Raw genomic sequence first — 15,121 nt, forward strand, 5'->3', positions numbered from 1 at the left:
TTTTTGTCAGAGTCCACTAGATGGCGGTCAGTTCACTTTGTTTTGAACAACTATTCTAATGAAACGTCACATCATTTTTAAACTGATGGCGCCACCTACTGACCACTAAACATCATGACACTGCTTCATGAAGTCTTTGGGCGTCTGGTCTGCCATGAGCAGATTACCTGGATTCCAATTAATGTTTATCAAAGGAGAAATTCACAAAAAAGACTGTAAAAAAAAAACCTGACTGCAGAGACGAAATACTAAGCAAATTAATTTTTTAAAAGGTCAAAAGAGATCTTTTTTTTTTTATTTTAGTAGAGAAAGACATAGTATTTAGGGTTTTTCCCCAGGCACTATATTTGAACTAAAAATAATCACTGATTAATTACCTTAATATAATAAAAATATAAACATATATATATATATTATAGCACCAACATTTTTTAAGCTCTTTGATCCCCCCTTTTTTTTCTGGTGTCCTGGTGTTGCTGCATGGCTTCATCTACCAGGACGGCTGTCTACGATCACAATGTCCGGTTGGTTGGACACCACCATTTTGTTGGTCTTTATCTGGTCCCAGAGGATCTTCTCCGTCACCTCGGGAGGTGTTGTCTTGGTTATATGATCCCCGGCAGGTCATAGAGGTTAATTTCCTGGACATCGTTTCTGCCACTGAGCCGACACTTAAGGATTCGCCTCCTGGGTAATGCCCTGTGTGTGGACTACCGTTCCTCTTTTGGTCACTATTCGGCCAAACTTCTCCAACTGGAACCACATTCCACTGCAGTAGCTCCTGGTGGAGTGGATCAGGAAGTCGACGTCTCGCTCTTGATGTCATCCATGTAGAGAAGGTGACTGATGCTGATCCTATTTCAAAGTCAGTATCCATTACCTGTCTTGATCAGTGCTCCACTGAGGGGGTTCCGGCCTTCATGCAGACTAGTAGTGGGAACAAAACATCTATTCATATTTTCCACATTTGCAACATAGGGCCTTAGAGTCTTGTTAACCTTGTATATCTTTAGTCATTCCAGGATCCAGGTGTGTGGGACTGAGTCATAGTCTTTCTTGGAATCAGTCCAGTCTGGTCTGTCTGTTTCTGCTTTGTTTGATGACTGCTCTGTCGACCAGCAGGAGATGGAAGCTCCCCTAGTATTTTGTATCAATGCCCTTTTTTGTCACTGCCATGAACTGGTCCATGTGCGTTCTTATCTTAGCCAAAAATATGACAGGATCCATGTTGTGGAACTGGAGGTGATACGCTGCTTTCCGGGGACCTTTATGAACTGGACGGCCCTTGGTCAGCCATCCTGCGAAGGTTTCGTAGTTCATTCGTACTGCTAGGCCTCAGCCTCTTTAGCCAGTAGGCATGGATCACGTCCAGTTCTGGTGCTGTCCAGTTCTTCACACCTGAGATTAATTTCTTGGATATCTGCTACTGTGATGGTCCTTGTTCAGGGACCTTGGTGTGGTCTACTCTTTAGCCTGTTGTGTTGTGACTCACAATGAATTCTTATAATACGACTGATCACAGACGTATAGTTTATTTTCGTGTCTAATCAAGAAGGAGCTGTCTCGCCTGCAGTTAACACAAAACTCTGCAGCTCTAGTAGGAGAACTCACATTTTCCCGATCCTTAAAAGTCTTCATTGGCCGCCAGTTTCATTCAGGATCCATTTTAAAATTCTGGTTCTTACTTTCAGATCTATTCATGGTCAGACTCCTCCTTACATCAGTCATCTGATCCAGCCTTACACCCCAGCTCGGGCTCTGATCTCATATGCCTCTCTAGTGCTCCACTCCTGGTGGGTGAGCTCTTGTCGGCCACTGAGAGTAGATTTTTTTCGTCCATCTCAGTTGAGGCTTTTAGCAATAATCTGCCTGTACCTCTAGACTATGTCTCTCATCCTCCTCTCTGGACTTCTGACAGTTGACTTAGATCACTCAGTGTCACCTTGATCTTCTCTTACATGGTTGGACAATGCCATATGTTCTCCTTAACGCTGCCCACCGTGTGTCCAAGAAGAATCTCGAGCGTCACTGTTGCCTGTACTGTATGAGCTTATTTATCACAGGGATGTTTGCAGTGGGTATCGTTTCTATTTCACTCGAGTCGGCTAGGATCTCCAGAGGTACTTCACTTATCTAATCCACTCTCACACCCTCAGATCAGTCAGTTCTGCTCAGTTCTCTCAATCAATGGACTTCCTACCCAGTAACTTCATAGGAGTCAATGTCAACTCCTCCATTTTACCAATTGCTCTGGTTTCTCCTTGCTATACCAGTATACCAGTATAACTAGTACGCAAATTCTCGACAGATAGTACGTCTCAAATCAAACACTGCGGCTGAGCACTAACCGGAAATGACGTAACTTCCATTTACAACGTCAACATCACTAAGATGGCGGCCGTTTTAGAAAGTGTCCATCGATCCATACTTAGTTTTGTGGGCGCTATAGGAAGTAAGTAAGTAATTTGTATTTATAGAGTGCTTTTCCAGACTGGTGTCACAAAGCGCTGAAACAATCAAAACAAAACTCAATAAAATATATACTTAAAAGATCAAGATAACATCGAGAACAACACAGGAGTCTCAGAAAATCAATAAAAGCCTCAACAAATAAAAATGTCTTAAGATGTTTCTTGAAGGAGTCAGTACGCCAATTTAGTCTGCATGGCGCACTACATTTCACATACTAAGAATTGAGACGCACTTATGCAGTAAAAATAATAAGTTAAGTACGCAAGTATGCGATTTAAGACACAGCTTAGGTGTCAGAGCAGCCAGTAAAAGCGCAAACCATTGTGATGATGCGAGTCAGGGGCCACATGTGACCCCAACACTATGCTAACACCTGAATAACCTTGATAAGGTTATAACAATAAGATATATTTTTAGTTATTTATACATATCTTATGCGTGTTTTCTTTATGAATGAAACAGGTTTTAAAAATGCATCCTGAATAAAAAGAAGGAGCAAAAATAATTATTACATACATTGTCATTCAAGAGTGTACGGTTCCTCTCATTCTAGGGTTAGACTTTGTCATCAAATGTTAAGGTTTAAATGCTGGTTATTATTTTTATGACTCAGTTTTTATGTAATATCTTTGTTTATTGTGAAATCCTGTCAACTCACTGCCCTCAACTGTCATGTCTTCCTTTGAACCAATAGTGTCAGACTCAGGCCAAGAGACCAAATCCATTATACTGATGTGGCTCAGTTTAAGTCAGAGTGCGTTCTTTTCTGTGAATTATCTTCTTGTTTTGATACATTAAGACGATATAAACTCTTATGATTAAAATATACAATGACTTTTAACCGATATACCGTGACCCTCTTCACCTCTATGAATATTTAACCAAGCTAATACTTGGAAAATACTTGACATTGGCCAATCAGTGTCCATTGTCTTCATATGGGAAACACTCTGGTCTTAGAATCGTGGCATCTTCACATCACAAAAAACTGCATGAAAAAACACGAAGAGTTGAAAGTTGATCATTAAAAAATGATAAAACAATATTGACTGAAAAAAATCATTGGATGTAAAAACTTAAGGCTGTAACCATTTCAGTCTTAAGTAGTAAAACAACACAGTAATACATAAATAAATCAAAACGAAAAGTTCAAGAAACACATAAATTTAACATGTTTTTTTTTCTTTCAGCATTTCTCAATGTCAATTGTTTTTTTTTTCACTGCCAGATCAAGCTGGCATTAAACCAAGCCAAAGAAACGTGGCCTGAAGAGCAAACACAGACGAAGGACAGAGAGAAAGAGACAACAATAACACAATAACCTGAACCACATTACAAAAAAAAAACGAGCAAGAATCATGAATCATTGTGAAATGGTCACATTTAATGGTTGAAACCTGTCATTGTATATACATCTATAAAAAACACCCCGGGTACAGGTTACGACATTCTACCGCTAATACATACATTATTATCATTATCATTATTATTATTAAATAATAAACTTTTTGCTCAATGTTAAAGTTACATATCATAGTTTACAAAATAGGATCGAGAAGAATTAAGCCTTTATGAATGATGAAATAAAAAAAAATCTAATCAGACTATATGTTTTTTTTTGTTCGGTTCACAAAATGAAAAAAAAAAAAAGAAAAAGAAAAAAGTCAACAGAAAGACGTGGATATTTATTTTAGTAAAATAATATAAACCGGTGATACTTGGAAACTGAAAAGTCAAAAAAATGATTCTGGTAAAGAAAGCAAAGTGTGTTGTGTGTTATTTTACAGCAAAGAGCAGAATGAAAAACAACAACATCAGCTCATATCAATGCTTCATAAAACAATACAAAGTTAAACAAAAAAATAATGTGGGCAAAGAACTCTTCAAACCCAGATCTCACTTCACTTTTATACATCTTGGACAATCCAATTTTCCTCGGATTCCTCAGAAGCAGAATGGGCAGCTAATTGTCTACATAAGCCGGACTATCCTCGACTGAGTTCTTCAAAGTGTGAGTCCTCGGATCCTCCCGATCAGCAGCTTCCTTTTTTTCCATCAGGGTCTGGTTGTCGGGGCGAACGCTCTCAGGGTTGTGATTGAATGTCTTCTTTTTTATTTTTTATTTTATTGTGGCCTCTGTGTGGAAATGGTCGAAAAGATTTGCCTCAAATTCTCCTCATCAAAGGCAGGCACGAAGTTCAGGGAGCTCAAAGAACTGTGTTGAGCAAGAGATTGGACAGACTGGTGGAGTCTTTGGCATGATGATTTAGCTGTATGAGGGGGCGCTAGAGAGGCACGGTCCACACATATACATCCTCTGCGTATGTGTGTGAACAGTGCAGCGGTGAAGGTAAACAGTCCGTGACGAAGAAAAAAACAAACAACAGACTTACTGTTTTTTGGATGAAAGCACAAATGAGTCTGCAGTTGCGATAAACAGCCACCAGGTGGAAGTACAAGACCTTTTTGATATAAGTGCCAACGCTTCCATTGATGATGATGATGATGAAGGGGATGCCACTTCTCAAAAGTTCCTCTGAAGAATCTCATCGTCACCACAAGTCAAAAAGAAAATAATATGCTGAGACGCATTGTCATCGTCGGACTTCATATCTAAGTATTTCGGTGAGTAACTTGGATTTGGACCCAAACCATCGATGCACTGCTTCCTGGTCACATGTGCAAAATAGAAAAAAAAAATCAAAAAAAAAAATCAACTTCCTCGTTATCCTCTTCTTCTTCTTCTTCTTTCTCCATCTCCTTCTGCTTCTCTAAACCTCAGGTGTCGAACCTTCACATCTGAGGAGGACAAACAATAGAAGACATTAAACATAGATAAAGAAAACGCAGAATTTTACATGGAAAATCAGGCATGTACAAGTACATGATAAATACTGTTGGAGCTTCTTGGAACACATTCATTTGATTGAAGCAATAATACGTCAATTATTATTTGATTATTTCACTATTTTTCCAAGTGACCGGCAAACGTTTGGGCGTTTTGTATTAGTTAATAATACTTCAACTATTAACTGTAGAAATTATAATTTTTGACAGCCAATCAAATGCCATGCTGCCGATCAATTGAAATGAACTTTTGTACTTTCCTTTTTAAAATTCTCACTCCCACTTTTTATTTAATGAAATTAAGTAGAGTTAAGTAATTAAAACTGCTACTTTAAATATAGTAAGAAATAGACATTTTGCAATTGGATATTTGTGTTTCAATAGAAAATTCATTTAAAAGCCTGTGATGAACAATGTCGCCCTATATAAATAACTTATTTAATCCACTGTGTAAACTTTTGATTTAACTGACATTTTCTTCTCACCATATCAAGAGTTATATTCTTCTTTTGTGTGTTTGTTTGACGATACGTCATGTTATTGTCGTCACCACATCAACATCACACATGATCGATCTATAACCAGGTCTAGTAGTGATGTAGTGTGTGCAATAGATTTTATTACTCTGGGAACATTTTCTCTTTTTGCAATATCGGGAAGGTGAACATTTTTTGGCCAATTTTGGCCTCATTATTAAGCAACATGTCACAATGAATCATTCATATAAATCACTATTTGGATAGAGCGCCACGTACTGAGTCCTAAAAATATGACACTGTAAAGCCTTATCCGTTTTTTTTCCCTCTTCTTCAATTTCAACACATGACCCGTTTAACGAGTGTCTTTTCACTTTCCCCCCCGTTCTCAGCGTCTCTCCCAGAGTCCTCGGAGCTTTCATTGGTTCTTCATATGTCAGTGTAGACGCACCACATGAGGAGCAGCAACATTCCTAACAGCAAGGGAGAGAAGAAGGTGAGGAGGCGAGCAGCTCTGCCCACTGGTGGTTCGGCCTTCTGTGGGGCGTTGGAGGAAGGGATGGGCGAGGTCTTGGTCTCTGTGGACAGAAGGAAAAAGAAGAAACTCTCTCAGAAATGTGTCTGTTAAAGATGAGAAAGTCACATTGTGAATCTATGGAAGTATAACGGTGCTGGAATTTTGAATGGTTGAAATTAAAATGTCAATCTTGAAAATTTGAAAGATTCTAAAATAGAGAGATAGTCAGCATTTCTTTTATTAATTCCATTTAATATTCATTAAATAAACAATTTCCCCAATTAAAAAAGGGATTAAAAAAGTCCATCCATCCATTTATCCATCCATCCACTTATCCATCCATCCATCCATCCATCCATCCATCCATCCATCCATCCATCCATCCATCCACTTATCCATTCATCTATACATGCATCTTCGTATCCATCCATCCATCCATCCATCCATCCATCTATAAATGAATCCACGTATCCATCCATCATCCATACATCCACTTATCCATTCATCTATACATGCATCTTCGTATCCATCCATCCATCCATCCATCCATCCATCCATCCATCCATCCATCCATCCATCCACTTATCTATCCATCCATACATTTATTAAATTATCCATCCATCCATCCATCTATATATGCATCTACTTTTCTATCCATCCATCCACCTATCCATCCCTCGATATATACATCCATCCATCCATCTTAATCAAACAATTAACTTGAATAATTTCTATATTGACATATAGAAATATTGGTTGATTTTCTTAATTGAAAAACTTGAATTAAAATTCAATTTGAATATTATACCAATATTTATATATTAATTTAAAAAAGGATATGAATGGAAAGATATTGAGTTTTAAAAAAGGGGCTCATGATTTATTGGAATTAGAATTTCTAATTCTATGTGTGGAAAAAATGTTTTGAATGTTTTTTGGCCAAATATTCAAATGACAGATTTCAAAAGATTTTGAAAACAATAATTTAACACTTAACAAAACCAAAACCAAAAGTTTCAATAAAAACTTTCACATAATTTTTTTTTTAAATTTGACCGTTGAATCTTGTGATATACTAATAAATAAACATTATTCACTCCTACTGCATAACCTTTTCATTCTGGTGGTTCTAGCGATTCAGAAGATGGAGCTGAATACATAAATAAAAATCAATCATCAAAGGGATTTTATAATGACGTGAATAAAGAAGTTCAAGTTTGGCAGAATTTCTGGACAAGTTGTTAAAATCCAAGCCGAGTCAAGAAAAGTTGACAAAAATCAATGTCAACGCGTGAAGTTCTCCTGGTTTTAATTTTTCATTTCTTGTTTAAGGATTTGATGCCAAGATACACGCGGACTGAATAAAAACATGCTTACTCAGCATTCATCCCAAAAGTTTGGAGCCCCGGAATTTTTTGACACGAGCGGCTGCAGCGTCAGCTCATCTACGTTCCTCAGTCCGTCTCTTGCCGTTTCCAATTACTCGCTATCATTTTTTAGAACAAAAAAAAACCCAAGACGTCTTCGGCATCTTCCACATCGCACGCCTGTTGTCTTTTCCCAAACGCTCCCATTGTTCCCGTTTTTCCTGCCCTTTATACTTTTCTTTTTTCTTTTCAAAGCAAAAGTGCACTCAGGGATATAATATATCTTTGATGAATGGAGTGTGAGTGAAGCTCATTGCGACAGGAAGGGGGAAAAAAAAAGAAAGGAAAGTACATTGCGGAGCTGAATCAATTCTAATCAGTGAGCACAATCAATACCAGACTTGTCGAGCTGGTTATGAAGTGAGAAGCGCATAAAAAAAAAATATTCTCACACACAGCAGGTTGTGAAGCAAGATTTAAAAAAAAAAAATGGAGGAGAAAATCAAGAGGGTTGTTTAAAAAGTGAAACTTCATTATAGACGTGAACGCTGAGGCTATAAATAAAGATACAGTGTTGGAAACCCAAATATACTTTTTTTTTTTTTTTTTTTAAATGTGTTATTCCTTTTCCGGATGGAATATAATTTCCCTGTCCTCCCAATTAATGAACGCCGGACTGCACCGGGAGTGCTGATGCTAGAGCGAAGCAGTCAGGTGTGAAATAAGCACAGACTCGCCTCAGTATACTTCCTGCCCGCAGCCCAAACTGTTTGCTTTGGTGCTGCTAATAGGAAGGAAGCCATTTTTTTTGTGATGTGGCGGAGACGGTCGTGAGGCGAGCGTAACAAGAGAGGGGGGGGGGGAGAGGATGGATAAATGGGTTGAGACAGGCTGGGAAAAGATGCCATTGAAGCAGAGTTCGTTTTTTTTTCCACACACCATTTAGGTCTTCTGGGAACAGTCAGGAGTCAATTTATATTTAATATGACTAATAGATTTTGAAGCGCTTCTTCATCATTCATCATGTCTTCGCTGATTGTATACAGCCTCATACATGTAGTGCACTGCAGCAGTATGATGCTGAGGATTCATATTGATCACCTCAACACAACATTTGATCAGGAAGAAAAAGAAGAAACTCTCTCTCAACAATGTGTCTGTTAAAAAACAGATAAAAAATATTTTAAATTAGAGATATAGTCAGTATTTTGTAGGGATTTATTTTGAAATAATTCTATTTAATATTCATTTTAATTCAAAGGTTACATTTTTTTAAGTTTTTTTTAATAATTAACTTGAATCATTTCTATATTGACAGGTTAATTTTCTTATTGAAAAACTTCGAATATTATACCAACATTTATATATTATTGGATTGTATTGAATGTAAAGATATTGAATTAAAAAAAATAATTTAGGAATTATTAGAATTAGAATTTCAAATTCAATGTGTGGAAAAAAATGTATTTGTTTTGAAAATATTTGAATGTTTTGATAAAATTATCCAAATATCCACATTATAGATTTAATAAGAATTGAATGCTTAACAAAATCAGAAGTTTCATAAGTTAAAATGATAAATTCGACCATTCAATAATGTGATATACTATATTAAATATGACTAAAACTTTAAAAGTTTGTTTAGTTTTCCAAATTTATTTTAATTTCGTGTCATGATCAAGATTGTACCCACTTTTAAAAAGACAAGCCTACATTAATCTACACAAATAGATACAAAACAAATCAAATTTTAATTAATTCACATTGACAGTTTTTTTATTCTTGAAATATATTCAAATATATTAATTCTATATCTAATCTCTCAAAAATGTATTAACACTTAATTCCAGTGCTATGAATTACACTAGTAATATTTGAATATTATTGTGAATATTAATCCTAATAGTTTTATTTACTTATATTATTTGTCATTTTTACCAACAGCATGGACAACTGAACTTATTTATTACAAATTATTTAATAACAATTTTAATTTAAATGATCCCTTAGGTATTATACTATATGTTTCTCAAAACAGACAATTTTGGTACCAGTCAGAATTTTAATATTTTAATTTTAAAGTTAAACACACAATAAATGACTGCATTGTATATCAGTTCAAGGCTAGTTAATATAGATACGGAGCTAAAGTTCCATTAGTAACCTGTAGTAGTAAAGATATTTTTTATTTAATTTTGATCAGTTCACACAATGAAAATGTATTTGACTTTTTTGACCAAATGTGTACATCAATGACCTCACGTTCGATACCAGATGAATTCACAGATGACAGAAGAAAGAAGAGCTATAACTCGATTGCAATGTGTCACTCCGCCACTAGTGGCCACTAGAGTCAGGGTTGTCAGCGGGAGGCTCTATTACTCAACAGTGTCGATTGGAGACGAATATCGATCCTCGCTGAATGTTGCCCTTTTCACGTCAAATGAGGGAGTTGATGATTGAAAAGAAAAGGGCTTCGTTTTATCTTCACCAGCACTCGAGGGCTTGCCATTTAAAATAAAAAAGATGGGAAGAGAAAATAGAAAGATGAAGAAAGTGTGTTTCAGATCTCTGGGACAGACAATCGATATGTTGCCCACAGAAGGTTCGTTTCTTTACATGCACACATGTATTCTTCAAGTCAGACCACCTCGGAGGAACTTTATTGACAAACAGTTAGTTTCCTCTCTGAGTGTGGATCTGGTGTTTTTTTTATACTATCCTCAACAAAGCGCGAAAAGAGAGACAGTTGCAGTTTTCAAGTTTTCAAAAATATTAAGAGGGTGATAAAGATTATTTCTTATTATTTGTTCGTTTCTTTATCACTATATATTATCTAAATAAAGAAAAAACAAACAAACGAATGTACTTAAAACAGTATAGAAAGATACAAACAACGTAAATAATACATTTAAATTCTATTTTATCTTAATTTGTTTGTAACTTTATTGAAAAAAACGAAATGAAAAAAAATTTATAATGCATGCTCTCAGAACGGTTGTTGGCCTCTAGGAGTCACCAGTGTACCGTAAAAACTTGGTATTGGGTTGATTTAAAAAAAAAAAATGGAAGAAGACACATGTCGAGCATATATTACTGAACTGAACGACTTTATTAAATGTTCATGGAATGTAATTGTGCTCTTTTAAACTTGCATGTGAAAATGCCATAATATGTACAGGACAACGACGAATACGTGATGTTTTTTTTTATTTACACTTCAAAACCCAAATCTGCTCAACATTGTGGACTCATTGAAGTCATCACTCAAATAATTATAAACATTTTTTAAATTTATTTGGATCGTCTTTTCTGTAATTGAGTTTAAAATTATTTTTGTCCAAGTCTAGATTATTCATCTTGTTTAAGTTCCTCCGGTGGGAGTAAGTATTAAACTACTTATGTATGTATTTATGCATTTTTTTTATTTTTTATTATTTTAGTTTCAATTGAAAACAGGATTTTTTTTTTTCATTTTCTCTCTCATTTTGTTTATTTTCCTCAGAGCTACAATTAGCTGCGGCTCTAATAAATAATACAATTTCTCTTGCGCTTCTTTTAACCTTCTTTATTTGCGATTTTGTGCTTCACTACAGGATTGGACATGCACATTTAAAACTACTATTTACCATTATTTTTTCTTCACCTGAATGCTTTAAGATTATCTAAGCATAACATGCTCACCGTGAAAATAACTCCTGAAGAAGTGGTGCAGTTGAAAAATGAAAGCATACATAATGACCAAGGGTGAGAGCGGTGATGGTAAAAAAAAAAACTTGCTGAATGAACACAGCTGCAGTGATGGGTTCACTGAGAGGGAGTGAGAGAATGCTGTTGGAAATCATCCTATAGTAAAACCTTATAATATAATAATACATCTTCAGCTTATTTAACTCTGCAGCGAGAATTCTGACCCGCTCAAGTAGAAGAACTCACATTTCTCCGATCCTTAAAACTCTTCACTGGCTTCCAGTTTCTTTCAGGATCAACTTTAAAATTCTGGTTCTTACTTTCAGAACTATTCATGGTCAGGCTCCTCCTTACATCACTGATCTGATCCAGCCTTACACCCCAGCTCGGGCTCTGAGGTCTGTGAGTATTGTTTTGATTGTCTAAGCGCTTTGTGACCCTGGTCTCGAAAAGTGCTATATAAATAAATATTACTTACTTACTTACTTACTTATTTAGGAATCAATTGGTCTCACCTAGCAAATTTGTAACTACTTTTTTGCCATTTTTTTTTTATTTATAAAAACAAGCCTATATTTATCCACCTAAATAGATTAAATTAATGTTTAATGCGCAAAAGGATATTCAGATTTTTATTCCAAAAATCATACTACAGTCATACTTATTCATGTCTTTTATATTATATATATATTTATATTATAGTTTCTATTTTTTTTTAAAAGGCAAAAATAGAAATACGCTGATTTTGAAAAAACTGGTTTTACATCACTGGTTTAGAACAAGCTACCTAAATAGACAAAAGTTATTCCACATAGAGAGTAAGACAAAGAACTCACCGGTGAGGAACTCCACTTCAGTTGTGGAAGTTATCACGGGTTCTTCGATCCAGGGTGTCGCGTGAACAGCAACACTCCAGTCACTCCAAGTTCCGATCTCCGTGTCCTTCGCAGCCACCTGTTACACAGCGGAACAGAACAATCTCTTTCACAGAAAGCCTCCAAAAAAACATGAATTATAATTGGTTGTCAGTGAGTTCAGCGCAGGTTTTACGTTCCAGCCTGGACAATTCCTTCTTTGTTCTCCCACCCAAGATGTTACCTGGATGATGTATTCCTTTCCAGCGTAGGCGTCGGTGATGGTGTGAGAGGTGCTGTCAGTCAGTTCCACCTACAAGGGAAAAATGAAGACAAGCAAGAGATCAGTGAAAGTAGAAAAAGAAGAATAAAACATGTATCTTTACTACACTGATGTTTTTTTTCCATTGGTAATAAGTCTTGATGTCATCAGCCACTTGAAAGACACTTCATCTCATACACGTCGACCAAGCGATTGTCATCAGTGTAAAAAACAGTATAAATCAAGAGGTGTTGATGGATGATGCTGTTTAAAAAAAGTGTGTCTAAAAATCAACTAAGAAGTAACATAATTATTGACAATTCAGAATATTGATTGGTATATTTCACAAAAAATCATATCAGCTTTTTATTTGTTTACATTTTTTCTGCTATTAAAAGTGCATCATATGACTCTTGATTCCAACTAAACGAACGAGTGCGGAGAAAGTTATATTCCATATGTTTTCATTAACAATATACAGGTGAAATTCAAAAAGTAGAATATTGTGCAACGGTTCGTTTATTCCAGCAATTAGATTTACAAGGTGAAACTAATGTATGACATGGGTTCATAACATCCAATTCAAGATTGTTTCAATCCTTAATTTGATTTAATTTTGATAATTATTGAAATCTATAATGTAATCTAATCTATATGTACTTAGTACTTGGTTTAGGCCCCTTTTGCATGAATTTCTGCCTCAATGCGGCATAGCATGGATGTAAGTAATGGTTACTTGTAAAGTGCCTTTTCACCAGGTTCATAAAGGGCTTTAACAATCAAAAACAAAACAAAGTTAAAATATATATTTAAAAGAGCCAAGAAAAACCCTGCACAGCCTGGGGTGTAAGGCTGTATCAGATCACTGATGTAAGGAGGAGCCTGACCATGAATAGCTCTGAAAGTAAGAACCAGAATTTTAAAATTGATCCTGACAGAAACTGGCAGCCAGTGAAGAGTTTTAAGGATCGAGGAAATGTGAGTTCTTCTACAAGAGCGGGTCAGAATTCTCGCAACAGAGTTTCGTGTTAACTGCAGGCGAGACAGCTCCTTCTTCTTAAGACATTAAAAAAAATAAACTGCTAAAAAAGTCCAAACAAGAAGACACAAACCATGGATTACAAGCTCCAGATCGTGTTGTGACATAATTTCCCCAAGTTTAGAGATGTTTCTTATTTTAAGTTGATAAAGTTTCTGTCCAGTTTTCTGCAGTGTTGTTCTAGAGACATGTCTTATAAACAACCAGGTTTCTCAGGCTCAGCTCTGCTACATTGTTCGGTCTCATGTCACTCATCCTTCTCTTGGCAATGCCCCATAAATTCTCTGTGGGCTTCAGGTCTGGCGAGTTCGCTGGCCAATCAAGCACTGATGGTTGTTTAACCAGGTTTTGGAACTTTTGGCAGCGCCGGCAGGTGCCGTATCCTGGTGGAAAATGAAGTCAGCATCTCCACAAAAAGATTGTCTGCTGAAGGAACCACTTCTTAAATCTCCTGCGTTGACTCTGAAATCAATGAAGCTCAGTGAAACCAACACAGTTTTTTAGCTGTTTTGCATTCAATAAATAACTTCGTAGTTTGATGCAACCTTTGAATCATTCGGCTGAAAACCGCATGTGTCATGCTTTGTTAAAAAAAAAAAAAAAGTCAAGTTAGTGCACAGAGACAAAAAATGATTGATCTCAAAAGCCCTGGCGGCCTCAACACTTGATTCAAAACCTCCATCCCGGCACGCGTGTTGTAATACCACCGGCATTATTCATGACTCCAACACCGAGCGTTGGCATCAGTGCCACGTTTTATAACCCAACGACGGATGCCAGCTTTTGAAAGCTTTCCGCGTGCACTTACTAACTGGCGGTGGGAATAAAGTTAATGTTAGAGTGCATGAGTGAATGATTTGCCGCTTCTCTTCTGTAATTTAGTGTGTTTGTTGTCTGTTCGTCCTCGGCTTTTTTTTTGGCTAATGATGTGATGAGAAAGACTTATTTTTCCGCCTGAACAAATGATTTAGTGCCCCCCTCTACTGTCTGCCAGCCTAACAAGACGCATCAACACAAACAACGAAGCTCGTGGGATTTGAATCGGATATATTTTCAATGGTGTCTGCCAAATGAGCAACACCGAAAAAACAAATGGTTGGCTGGTAAGATTTGTTCGCAACTTTCTTTTTAAGGTCGTGGGCGTGAAATGCAAAACTAGCTATCTTTTTGGAAATAAATCGATAAAAAACATGACCCAAACTTGGACTGAGCAGCTGAATCAATATAGTCTACATTGAATAGAATTTAAATAAAAAATGAATCAGACTCACCCCCCCCCCCACGCTTCTAAGTCAGAAACAAATAAGGAAAATATGATCAAAGGAAGTAGAATCAGTTCCATGAATAAAACAAATTAATCAATTCTCCACCTGAATAAAAGCTCTGCATCCACAGCAAAACTTTTGGAACATATATTGAAAACTTATTTTCCAGATAAATCTCTTGGAAAAAAACTGAACCTCGTCTTCAGCTTGATCTGAAGTCTCTCGATCCGTTCCAACCTCTTACTCTTTGTTTGGAAGGAAGTTGAGGCTTTATCGGGGAGTCTTCATTTACAAGCCTTATTTAATTAGTTGAACACAATAACAACGTTGTG

General features: G+C 36.3%; 1 protein-coding gene across 1 annotated transcript in view; it reads right to left on the reverse strand.

Annotated features, from left to right (window-relative positions):
* Window positions 1-4,285: 4,285 nt before the first annotated feature.
* Window positions 4,286-15,121, reverse strand: part of cntfr (ciliary neurotrophic factor receptor) — a 209,681-nt gene continuing 198,845 nt past the window's right edge. The window contains exons 8-11 of the mRNA XM_087791388.1: window positions 12,468-12,536; window positions 12,206-12,323; window positions 6,247-6,373; window positions 4,286-5,271 (exon numbers count right to left, since the gene is read on the reverse strand). Of these exons, the coding sequence (XP_087647514.1) occupies window position 5,271; window positions 6,247-6,373; window positions 12,206-12,323; window positions 12,468-12,536 (315 nt within the window). The 3' untranslated portion in view covers window positions 4,286-5,270. The remainder of the gene's footprint in view (window positions 5,272-6,246; window positions 6,374-12,205; window positions 12,324-12,467; window positions 12,537-15,121) is intronic.

The sequence above is a fragment of the Callionymus lyra genome, chromosome 5, assembly GCF_982586985.1.
Source record: "Callionymus lyra chromosome 5, fCalLyr1.hap1.1, whole genome shotgun sequence".
In the NCBI taxonomy this organism is placed as follows: Eukaryota; Metazoa; Chordata; class Actinopteri; order Syngnathiformes; family Callionymidae; genus Callionymus; species Callionymus lyra.